Source organism: Cimex lectularius, unplaced genomic scaffold (assembly GCF_000648675.2).
Source record: "Cimex lectularius strain Harlan isolate CLEC.00 unplaced genomic scaffold, Clec_2.1 scaffold282, whole genome shotgun sequence".
Classification (NCBI taxonomy): Eukaryota; Metazoa; Arthropoda; class Insecta; order Hemiptera; family Cimicidae; genus Cimex; species Cimex lectularius.
Genome location: NW_019392887.1, coordinates 82,952 through 96,229, shown reverse-complemented (window position 1 = coordinate 96,229; position 13,278 = coordinate 82,952). Strand labels below are relative to the sequence as shown.

The window sequence follows — 13,278 nt, the reverse complement described above, 5'->3', positions numbered from 1 at the left end:
CGATCCCCTCGGGCACTAACTTCCCATCTCAACCCCACCTTTTGAATTTTCCTTCCTTTTTCAATCCCGCTCGTAGCGCTGACTTTTTTTTTTTATCTAAACTTAAAACCTTAATTAATTGAATGTTATTAATTGGTCAAGCGGACTACGAAAAATAGTGAATTTAATGAATTGAAATGAAGTACACTTCACTAAAGCTCTCCGTGGCCATTTCATTTGTCGCCGAGAATCCAATCCGATTACACCACATTTGAAAAATGGCTAAAAGGAGGGAAAATTCAAAAGGTGGGGTTGATATGGGAAGTTAGTTCCGGAGAGGATCGAAGTCACGATAGCTCAAGTGGTAGAGTAACGGCGTATGAAGCCGAAGGTCGTGGGATCGATTTCCGCTCGTGACGCTGACTTTTTTATCTCAAATTAAAACCTTAATTAATTGACTATTCCTATTGTAAATTCTGAAATAATGAAAAGACCGTGTGAAATGAAATGATTTTATTTTTTTTTATAAAACAAAAAAAAAAATATTTTTTCTATGTCCAGCTGTTTTCTCTGTTTACTGGAATTTAATTAATTTACTTTTAAATCGTACAGGCTTTTATTAGAACCTTTAAGTACTTTCTACATAAATAAACTAGTTTAATTTCTTGTCCAACACAACCCATCCCTACAATCCCTTAAGGTATCTCAGAAGGCCATGGCCCTGCGACCTCTTTTGTGAGGAGTAGGCAGTGACGTTAGCCTAGGGAAGTGAATTGGGAAAATAATGTAGATTATTTTCTTTCCACAATGTAAACAACTGTAAATATATCTTTGTCCATCAAATTACAAATTGTAACCATTACAGATTGTAATTTAAAAAATGAGTTTAATATCGTGATCCAAGTAGCTTCAGACGACTTGGATATAATTGGAGGATGTGCAACTAATGTTAATACTTTATAGAATTAATACAAATAATGGGGCTATTTCAGAAAATGACTGTATGCCTTAACAGTATATAAAATATATTTATTTACAAGTTATAATAAAAATATAATATAATTTACAAGTATGTGTATATACAAATTGTGATATAGTTATTCGATAAAAAATAGCTTAGATTCAAGTTAGTCACAGATTTTATCAAAAAGTCCACCGTGTTGAGCTCGCCGGAGCAGTATTTCAATTCTTCTACTGTAAGAAGGAGTCTGATACCTGGCGAGCTTTCTCCTTTCGATTTCCTCAAGTGGCATGTCCTTAGCGTTGGCAATTTTCGGAGGTGCAAGTTCTGGCGGAGCGGTGACGACTGGGGCGACCGTGACGGCTGCGACGAGGCCGAAGAATTCGGTCCGCTTCATCTCGACGAGTACGTCGGCGTACGTGGGCGAGTCGTTGATACCGAAGAACCGCAAAGAGGCCGCGAGAGTCTCGGTGTATTCTAAAAGAAGCCTGTCTGCTGACGGAAGAATATCGGGCGCGATGGACGTGCTCATGAAATAGTGAAGGTCAAAAGCGTAGGAGTCGTAGTGCGACAGTTGGAAATCGACGAATCTGAAAGACAATACGTAAAATTAATATAACAATTAAAAACTTACTTAGATATATACCCTCAAGTGGAATGGGGGCGGTAATCAACATTATAAAAAATTCACTATTTTTCGTGGTCCGCTTGACCAATTAATATCAATCAATTAATTAAGGTTTTAAGTTGAAATAAAAAAGTCAATGTCACGAGCGGGATTCGAACCCACGACTTCGGCTTGATACGCCGCTACTTCACCACTTGAGTGGAGACTATCGTGACTTCGATCCCCTCGGGCACGAACTTCCCATCCCAACCGCTATAAAAAATTTCCATTATCAATCCTTCACAGGAAAAGGTTATGCAAGCTTAGTGAATTAGATTCCATGCAAGTCTATTGTTCGCTGTATAAATAAATTCGTTGGTACATCTACAACGAAGTGGTAAAATTTGTAACTTTTACCTTATGTGCTTAATTTTTCACAGGAAATTGGAAATAAGATACTCTGAAATAAATAAACGGATTGATGCTTGAAATAAGATTTAATACCGTAAAAAAGTGAATAATACCGGAAATGAATATTTAAAAAAAACTGAAGATGACAGGAAGCCGAAAAATTGTCTAAAAATCAAAAACAGCGAGAATAGATAGGTCTATAATAGAATAGAATAGGTCTCACGATTTACATTAAAACTGATTTTAGCATTTGATCTTGTAAATAAAACCAAAATCTCACGTACGTCCTCGTGATTCAATCAACCCTTTCGATAGTTTTTTCTAGGAGTCAATCCATTCTTAAAACTCTTGTAGTATCAATCAAAGTTAAAGTCCTACCAATGAGCGTACTAAGCCTCTGTGATATTTATTACTTCAGATAATCCAAACCCTCTTGACTTTAACCATAACACATTTTCTGTCAAAACCCCTCACCTAAGAGACCAGTATTGCACATGGTTCATTCATATTTTACATCCCATAAACACTTTCTAAGAATAAGGACTGTCTAATCTAGTCTAGTATGGAATCCCGTTTCAGATGGACTGCGGAAATCAGTGCACTAAGCCTTCTTCTCTTTACAATACAATTATAATAGTGCTGACTATCGTTATATATCGTTTTGACATCATTCACTTTATATTTCTTGACATAGCCCTTCTATCAAAACCCAATTGGTTGTCACAGTTCAATAACCTGACCAGTTTCTGAATAAGGGTTAAAACATCAGGAGCATGTGTGCTCGCAAAGGAGAAGTGGGAGAAGGGATGGTAAAGAACTCAATTAAAAATGAACATATTTCCAGACTCCTTAATGCTTATTCAGATACTGGCCAAGCGTTAGCAATAAAAATAAAATAATAGTGTGGCTCATAAAAGTAGGAGTAAAATGAGGTCGGCCACAATGTATATATCACCAATTTGATAGGCTGGCTTTTTTTTGGGTTAGAGTCTGATACTTTTATCATGACTTTTGAGTTCTCTCAGGTTGAAGACTAAAAAAATGGACTTGCGCACAGTGTAGAATCATTTCGTTATGCTAATTTTTTTGGAGGAAGCTGGAACATGGTCCTTTTATCACGGTCAGGTTTTTGTTGGGGATACTCTTCTCTTGGGATCAGAGTTTTTGCTCAGATTTAGCTGTTTTCCAAAAGAGCATATAAGACCCCTATTTTGTTGACACTATACCTTTCACATTTGTTGCCAGTCAAAACTCTACAGTTACTCACGGTCAATTAGAAACACAAAAAGGCTTTGTATTCAGCTTCTTATTCTATTCAGCATAAAGAACTGATGTTCCAAACCATATTTACACAACCGATTTTACATTTTCTTCCATAACCCATCAATGAAGACTTTATAATTGGATACAGTTCATTAGAAACATCACTTAACACTTCTTTTACGACATTTTTTCTATGCACCAAAGCACTTTCAAGTATATCAAGAGAATATAGCTAAATTTATCTGTATTAGAAGATAGCTTAAGAAGTGACTTGTCAAATTACTATTGGACAATTCAAACCATTGCGACACTATCCATCTCACATTTGCTGCATCAGCCAGTCAAGATCGTATAATGGTTTATGGTCAATTAGAAACCCACAATAGCACCTTTTTCAACAAATCGAAAACGGATAATCACTGGAACACAAAAAGAGATAACTCAGCAATCAAGGTGTTATATTGGGCATGGCCCATTAGGAACCCACTTAACCTGACTTTGGAAATGGATAATTAAGTTTAATAAACGCAAGGGCCGAAATCACTTTAACATTGTGGTTTTCCCGCCCATTTAACTACCATGGGGGACTCTACCTACTTAAGACGCAGTTAAATATTCACTATACTACAAAGGCTAAACCCAGAACTATACTTCAAACAAAATTGAATTTTGAAATTGATCAATTTAAATCTTTTCGAAGTATTTTAAGCTTTCCGAAATTCCCACCGGTTGGAGCGTATAAGGCACGCCGAGTGGCTGTAAAAGGAAAAAGGTAGAATTGATGGGGTTGGTAACAACAGGGGGGAAGGTGTTTGAGACCGAAGGGATAAAAGTTGAATGTGAAAGGCTGAAGTATTAGATATCGTATCGTCGCATGAGCGCATTGAATCGCACCTACTTAAAACTTCATCACTATCACCAATCAATCAAAAGTTGTAGTTTACTAAAAATCGAAGTACATTTATTATACCAGATAAACGGATAAATTTGGATGACAGTAGAATATGAATTGAAAAACAAAAAAATAAATAAAACAGTGCACTATCAATAATTTTGTGTATTAGAGGATGGAAAAGTTAAAAAATATGAACTTTTTACTCTTAATATTACTAGATTCAATTAATTATTCTTTTCCTCTCAACGAAAAACCTTACACGAAAAGAATAATTAATTGGAATAATTAATATGACCAATTATGGCCACTAAACAACTATGGATTATTAGATCACTGATGAGGCCAAATTGAAGTATTGTATTTGTTAATGTGTGGTGATTAGTGACCGTTAATCGATAATTATTCAGAAATCGTGAGATGCGGTCTGGTGTGACGTAGGTTTTAGAAAAACATTTTCTTTATCGTACCAACGTTTCGTTCTTTCGTGAGATCATCTTCAGGGCTCAAAGTGTTTGTTTTCTGCGTAGTTGTGTCATTCTTGTGTGTCGTGTTGAAAGTGCCCGCCGTTAAAGAAAATGTTTTTCTAAAACCTACGTCACACCAGACCACATCTCACGATCTCCAAGTAATCTTTAACTAATGACCACTAAACACCACACATTTCTACACGAGAAGAACGAAGATCACGACACACAAGAATGACACAACTACGCAGAAAACAAAAACTTTGAGCCATGAAGGTGATTTCAATACAGATCGAAACGTTGGCACAATAAAGAAGATGTTTTTCTAAAACCTAAGTTACACCAGAACGCATCTAATGATCTTAAAATAATCATTAACGGACGGTTACTAAACACCACACGTTTTGCTAAGAAATGTGTTTTATCTATTACGTTCCAGCGAGCCAAGGCAATTGCTTTGTGCGAAAAACTAATTAGACAAGCCTGACTATATGCAAAACAGAGAAAGGGGGATAATAAATGTTAATAATTCGTTAATTAGAACGACTCCATTGTTTACTAATACGTCATGCCGGCGTCTTGGCACACGGATATTTCTCATGAGGCGGAACGAACCTGTACATAGAAGTGATGAAGGAGGGGTTAGTACATGAATTCACTTTCTGTAAATGACGGTTCTACTCTCAGATGTGCTGTTTACATTAACTGATTTGTTCTTAACAATAAATCTGCGTGTATAACCGACATTTACTAAAAGTGAAGCTACATTGTCAGCATACAAGGCTTCGTGAATTTCGAGCAGAGAGATTCACGAAGAAGAGAAATCTGAATCATTAGCCATAATGGTCATAATTCATCAAATATCCCTGTAAATACTTGATTGTGAGTAATGATCACTATTGATCAGAGTTCGATTCTAAAATAAGATGACATATTTTACTTTTTTGACATAGTTGACACTTATTTGATACTGAAACCTTGACACTTATTTAATGATTAGAAAGCAAAGAAGAGTAGTTTAGCCAACGTGAGGATTGGGCATTCTAAAGATTAAAGATACTAACAGTTCATATCCACAAAATTCGTTACATTTGCCGCTATTCCTAATGTTCATTATATCACTGAATATGACATATACTCTCATTAATAGAGAATAACAATTTATTTCCAAAGTAATAATCAAAAAATTAGTTTTTTTAACGGATCGGCATAAATTGAAAGACAGTCATGACCATAAGTACTTCTTGGGCGTTAACAAATTTACAAAAACGAACGTTTTTGCGTTGTTTCAACATTAAACTGAACTAGTGTTTGGTGCCAAGAGTTTCCTCGCTGTTGAACTTTATTTTCTCTTTTGGGAAGACGATAACGAGTATGACTAGTAAACAGTGACGATATCAGGATCGAGACGTGAGCTGTAACGATCGAAGAATTTACTGAACGACCACAAATTCTTACATGCTGGATAGAGCAGGATTTGCATTAAGATATGAAATAAATTTTGTATTAATGCAGATACCGATGGAACAAATTCTCCTTTCAGTCAAACTTGTAGAAAAAAACTACACTACATTAATTTAAAAATTTAATCAAGTTCTTTAAATACCCGTTAAACTGCGTCAAATAGGTTTAATGGAATTTATCATAAAAGTGACTCAATTTGATTAGAAACGAGAGAGATCATTGTGTCGGGGTGTAATTTACTCCTTTCTAGTGAAACTGACCGGTTTACTTGTCCCTATTTGTCAACCTACTCGTTTGTGAGGATATTCCAACTGCTGCTCGGCCCTTGATTTCAGCCGTACTTGACACCAAGTAAACGACGAAGTTCAAGAACGGTCTCGTGCCACAAATTTTCTTTATTACTCCACAATTTACTTTCCAATGGGAGAAACAGCTGAAGAAGGGAAGCTTGTAGATACATTGAGTCAATTACCTAGCTGACCGAAAAATCAACTCAAGAATTGATGGAATTAATATTAGAACATCGCACAATCAAGAGAGGGAATGAGGCGAGATAGAGATCGATATAAATAGATATATAGATAATAGATAGACAAAGGGAGAAATAGTGAGAAAGAGAGAATGCGTGCGAATGAGAGTGAGAGAGAGATAAAGTGAATGAAAGAAAAATAAACAGGGAGAAAGAGAGAATGGAAGAGAAAAAAGAAAGAGTGAAATATAGGAAGATAGATAGGTAAAGAGAGAGTGAGAAAAAAGGTAGAGAAAGAGAGAATGACAGAGAGATTCATAAACAGAGAGAGAGAGAGAGAGAGAGAGAAAAGATAGAAAGAGAGAATGAGAGAGAGATTCATAGGTCGAGAGAGAGAGTGAGAAAGACAGCTGGAGAGCTATGTAGATAGATAGATAGATATGTAGATATATAGTGAGGAAAAGAAAGACAGAGAAAGAGAGAATGAGAGGAAGATTCATAGGTAGATAGAAAGAGTCAGAAAGAGAGCTGGAGAGCTAGGTAGATATATATAGTACCCATCGCTACTACCCCAAAAGGCGACTCAAAAAGGAAAATAACCCGCGAACTCCTTTCTGAGAAAACAGTAAAACAACATAAACAAAGTGAAGAGGGAAGATTGATTATTTGCTCCCCTCAATGTAAATAGTTGTATATAAGTTCAAGTATCCGCAAATTACGTATCGTAAATGATAATAATAATTACAAATTATGATGAAATTNTTAAAGTAAACTATAAATAAACAATGAACATTTATACATATTACTAAGATAATTTTATTTCTGACAGACAATTTTTATAACTAAAATAAATATCATACCTAATTAACAGAGATGAATAAGTTAGTTATTTTATGTAATTCTCTGCAAAAATTGCAAACTGTGACGATATTATTAGTTTTACCTTAAAAATTGATCTTTTTGTACATAATAATTTCTCAACGTTTTACTCTTGTACTGATAGATACCAATAGAAGTGATACCGAAACGCGTCCGAAAGGACCAGATATCCAACTTTTTTTTATGACTGTCAGTAAATATAAATATAAAAACTAAAATATCTAAGAGAAAAAAACAACATTGTCTTTCCCAATAATCGAAATTCTATGCACGAATCACACCTTTTATTAGAAAGAACAAATCAGCATTGCAAGCTGCGAAACCCGATGAATCTTTGCATAAATTGGAAGCGTAACTCGCCGAAGTTTATTTCAGCAGAATAATTACATTTAGTGTCTAGATCATTTAGTGATGATAATTATAAAATATACAAGTTGTTAACTGGCTGGAGCTAATCTAGGAAATTATACTACCGAGCATACTCTTAAAAAATATTAGTGTCTAAAAAAAGTTGACCATGCTTTGATTTGTTTAAAATAAAATATCTTACGGAAGGATAAAGAAACATAAATGTTTATAGTGGACTGTTGTACCATTGCTAATTAAACATCATTTAATCCACACTATGAGTCCGAAGACTCAAAAAATAAAGGCAATAGGATCTTTTTGAAGTAGGAGCGAATTAGTATCCAATAATTGTTGTAATTAAAAACATGAATAGTAATCTTTTCACAGGATCTTCGGAAGAGGTCAAAACAGAGAAACCTTCCTTACGGTTTTCGCCGAGCTTTCGACAGTTTTATACTGTCATCTTCAGGGCTTTAAAACCTTAATAGGAAGCCGTTCGTAGCCTTTGTTTCCCCTCGTCGTAGAGATTTTGTTTTTATCGGTTTTTATTGATTTGATCTGTGATCCTACTGTATTGTTATTTAAATTTTAAAATAAGTTAATTGTATATGTATATATATATATATATATATATTTGGGAAACGTACTGGTATCACATGTACCTGAAAAACTAAAAAAGGAGGATTTTATTGGTTTTTTAGACTTATATGAGATGCTGAGCCCCAAAAAACATAATGTACTTCTGTGCCCAAAACACCATGTTGTTTAATTTCCTATTAAGGTTTTAAAGCCCTGAAGATGACAGTATAAAACTGTCGAAAGCTCGGCGAAAACCGTAAGGAAGTTTTCTCTGTTTTGACTTCTTCCGAAGATCCTCTGAAAAGACTTCTTGTATCCAGCAGGTCGATAATCTAGTTCATCGTTACATGAATAGTAATGTAAAAAAAGACTTTTATCGTTCAATATATTTCAATTGTGCTTTATTAGGCGAAGTTGCTTCTCCATAGCCGCTCAGGTTGTGTATAGTACTTGGGCTGATGGCGGAAATTTTATAAAAATACCTCATCGACCCCTATTTACATTAGTTTGTTATAGAAAACAGGGAGATGGAGGAATATCGAGTACTCCAGCTATTAAACAGAATGAGTGCGAACAATATATAATAATGAATGTATTTATTAGTGTGATTGGGTATAGAGTGTGTAGGGGTACTTTGATAGTGCTTCGGGGCTGAAATGACCAAGAAACAAGAAAAACATAAGGATAAAATACATATAGTCTGAAATAAACAGGAAACCATAAATCCGGTTTTTTTGTCTCATTGTATTCTATATTTGGCAGAATCATTATTCAACATATTCGTAGATTATATGACTATTTTACATTTATTTATCCGTGTAATCAGACCTTTCTATCAATATTCGATAATGTATTGTCACTTAGATTATGTATGTTTTCATAATTTCGCTTTTTTAGGCAAAACAATCAATAGTTTCCGTTTAAACAAACAATCATGTATTGTTATTTTGTGGAAAAAATGTCTCGTTACACCGATGTAACTTTTAATAATAACAACTCTATACATTTTTTTGAATAAAATACTTCGAACCCACCTAATAGATTCCGGTTCGGTGCTTCCTTTCGGATAACGAAACATGATGTTGTTAACCCATGGATCTCCGTGATTGAGTACGTTGAATTTTCCTTTTTTACGACATTCTCTCAAAATATTGACTGCCTTCTTAGGGAGCTTTCCAAGCCTCTCGATAATATCGCTCCTGAAAGAAAAAGATAAGCTTTAAAAAATGACTCAAAAGTAATTGGGTTGTTATATACTTTGGTAAAGAAGCGTAAATAGGATAAAAAGGAATTTTCTTAGATGGTTTTTTTGTCTAACTTGACCTTTGAAAGCAACACGGGGAAATGGCTAGCTTTCAATTTGTCCGAGTGGTTTTCCTGTATTTTCACACATCCACCACTCGCGATCCTCTCAGCCAAATTAACCGAGGGCAAACAATCGGTCTATCTCCTTGTTGCTAGGGCAATTGGCCATTAAAGGGATTAAGGTAATTGGACGGTTGTTAACGGTTGTTTTACATACTGGGGCAACTGGGTTTCAGAGCCGGATCACCAGCCCGGAACATCAACATCGCTTTCAAAATGGAAGGATACCGAGGCAATTTGACCAGTGTACGTTTTGATATTTTGATCTCACCATTCGCAGGACCATGTCGTGCTGATGGCTCTGTGCAGCGTTTCAAAGTTTGATCTCAGGTGTTCGTTCATCACGTCGAAATCCCCTCCGAAAACGAATTTTGAGTAGCCGTCCGGCGAGATGAGCCCTCTCTGGACGAGGGCGACAGACAAGGCGTGGAATTTCGCCAAAGCCCCCATCGTCATCGAAGCGTGTTCGTAGTCCATCCCTTTCTGCCTGTCGATAATTTTGTATCCTAATTCCTACGGCAAATAATACGAGAATAATCAACAAATACGACATTGGTTTGGATTTATAAAATTTTACAAATAAAAGATAATTCGAACTCAAACGAATGTCTTGTGGGAACAAACCAAATTCTTAAGTACTTCTTGGAATACTTTTTAATTTTTGTATTTTAAAAGCTAGATAATAACTTATCAAATGATAAAATGAAACAAATTTATAAATTTCATTAAACTTAATTTATAATTATATATTAAAAAAAAAGAAAAAAAAAACTAGGGGTGAGCACGAATATGACGAAACTCAGTTACTTCGTCGAAATTTCAAGAAATAAATCTTTTTTCATCAGGAGTTTCATACATTAATTAATAATTTAACACCAAACATCCTGATAAAAGGGTTGAATTTTTCTAAAGCACGACTTAGAAAGGTAGTTTTCTTATTAATAGGCCCCCAGCCCATATCACTTTTTAATATATAATTACATTAGGCAGATAACTCATTACATCACAGAAACATTAAATTATTTTGTTATTAATTATTTAACAACCTAAGCTAACATGATAGAAGCAAATAAAATTCAAACTTTATTAAACAGTTTCCCACTTCTGTCGATTGTTTTTGGGTGAGAAACATGTTAAAAAAAATCTCACAATTGACAGAATTCCGACTCCGTGCGCCATATGAACCAACATTTTTTTCTATGACATGTTATACACGAACCAACATAAACGAAGTGTCCAGAAAAAGAAACTAGTAAATTTTACGCCTTGTTATGCACGTGGATAAACAAAATCAGGAACAATGTCCGCCCAAGCCTGATGTTGTAACGAGTGGATACATGAAAAACCACTATAAATTCTGTTGACTCTAGAAGAATCAAGATTTAAAAAGTAAAATTTTCCACGCCTTTCGGCCTAATTAAGTTTTACAAAAACATGATAACAATTCGTACGATTTATAATTCAGCATATCTCTTACTCTCATTGATTAGATAATTAACAGGCAAAAAAATAAAAAATACATAAAAAATTAAGAAACACTCACGTAAACATGTTTTTAAGTCTAAGTTTATCTGCGAAGAGAAAGAGATCGATACCAAATATATACCGATAGATAGATATTTCTAAATAAATTTAAAAATATTTCAGCAATAACAAAATTATAAGATAGGGTTAAAAAGATAAGGGAGAGAGAAAATGATAAACGGTGAGCAAGAGAAAATGAGAGAGAGAGAGAGAGAGAGAGAGAGAGAGAGTGAGAGAAGAAGAAGGGAAATTAAATTAAATATATTTCAACAATAACGAAATTAGAAGTTAACGTTAAAAAAATAAGGGCAAGCGAAAATGATAGACAGTGACCAAGAGAAAATGAGAGAGAGAGAGAGAGAGAGAGAGAGAGAGAGAAAGAGAGAGAGATAGATAGATAGACAGAAGAGAGAGAGAGTGAGTGAGGAAGGAAATTAAATTAAATTAAATATATTTCAGCAATAACGAAATTAGAAGTTAAGGTTAAAAAGATAAGGGAAAGCGAAAATGATAGACAGTGAGCAAGAGAGAATGAGAGTGAAAGTGAGAGAGAGAGAGAGAGAGAGAGAGAGAGAGAGAGAGAGAGAGAGAAAGAGAGAGAGAGAGTGAGTGGGAGTGGGTGAGTGAGTGAGTAAGTGAGGAAGGAAATTAAATTAAATTAAATATATTTCATCAACAACGAAATTAGAAGTTAAGGTTAAAAAGATAAGGGAAAGCGAAAATGATAGACAGTGAGCAACAGAGAATGAGAGTGAAAGTGAGAGTGAGATTGAGAGTGAGAGAGAGAGAGAGAGAGCGAGAGAGAGAGAGAGAGAGTGCGTGGGAGTGGGTGAGTGAGTGAGTAAGTGAGGAAGGAAATTAAATTAAATATATTTCAGCAATAACGAAATTAGAAGATAACGTTAAAAACATAAGGGAAAGCGAAAATGATAGACAGTGACCACGAGAAACTGAGAGAATGAGAGAGATAAAGACAGAGAGAGAGCGAGACAGAGAGAGAGTGTGAGTGAGAGAGAGCGAGTGAGTGAGAGAGAGAACGTTTCGATTCATCGTAAAACTAAGGAAATAAAATACTATAATACTAAAAAACAAAAAATGCATGTTTTAATGTACAAGAATGCACATAAAATTTTATTCTGCTGCTTTGTACAGAAAGAACCTTTACACATGGAAACATTGTGCTATTTTTTATTTTAATATTTTCGTTATTTGTTAAAAAAAGGGATCAATTTAGTAGGTTTGAAAGATCACAGAAGACTGAAATATATCGTCCCGTATGGTGATACCTCCTATTGATCCCATTACGTGGTCCTAATGTTAATGAATGTTTTGTCCCATTCATTGTACCACTTCATCATCAATGTTTGTTTAGACAGGATACACCTATTAATCATTTCTCTAGCCACCTTTATTCTTTCTATATTTATGCCCGCTGCCAACTTTCTCCTTTGTTGTTCTTGTATATTTTAACTAAAAGACACATTTAAGGAGAAACGTGCTTTTAAGGTGTAGGTTTATTTCAGGTTTATTTTTTTTAAATCTGAAAAAATATTTCCGATATAAAAATATAATAAATGCAAGGGGAGACAGCCAAACAAAATAAAAATTAGAATATTTCTAATCTGTACTGATCTGATGACAATGTTCAAGTATCATGTTGTTAGCCTCGTTTCTTAGTCGTGGTCTTACGTTTATGCTTGGTAAAAGTAGGTGTAATGGTAGAAAATTATTCGTCACATCGAATGGTTGTTTTTTCTTGCATTCAAAATTTTGTCAATGTAGTGTACATTTATAGATAATTTTGGAATTTAACTGAAATAATGAATATGTAATACCGAAACAGCGTGTAAAATTTGTATTCCTCTGTATCCATAAACTTTCCTGTTAGGCGTTTAAACATGGAAATCATTGACACAAAACATATTGGAAGTTAATTTACGTGAGGCTACTTGAGGGTCCTCATGGTGAAAAATCTGTAATTGATCCAGTTATTTCGGTTTATAATTTCATCGTTTTCCATCATTTTGCTTTGCCATTCCTCGCTGTGTTGTCAGACACTTTTCGTGATTT

General features: G+C 34.6%; 1 protein-coding gene and 1 non-coding gene across 2 annotated transcripts in view; one reads left to right on the top strand and one right to left on the bottom strand.

Annotated features, from left to right (window-relative positions):
- The first annotated feature begins 325 nt into the window (after positions 1-325).
- On the top strand, positions 326-398 carry Trnah-aug. The gene has a single exon. It is a non-coding gene; the product is annotated as a tRNA-His (tRNA).
- A 589-nt stretch (positions 399-987) lies between these two features.
- Positions 988-13,278, bottom strand: part of LOC106671000 — a 34,069-nt gene continuing 21,778 nt past the window's right edge. Inside the window, exons 3-5 of the mRNA XM_014401730.2 lie at positions 9,956-10,197; positions 9,354-9,518; positions 988-1,530 (exon numbers count right to left, since the gene is read on the bottom strand). Of these exons, the coding sequence (XP_014257216.1) occupies positions 1,107-1,530; positions 9,354-9,518; positions 9,956-10,197 (831 nt within the window). The 3' untranslated portion in view covers positions 988-1,106. The remainder of the gene's footprint in view (positions 1,531-9,353; positions 9,519-9,955; positions 10,198-13,278) is intronic.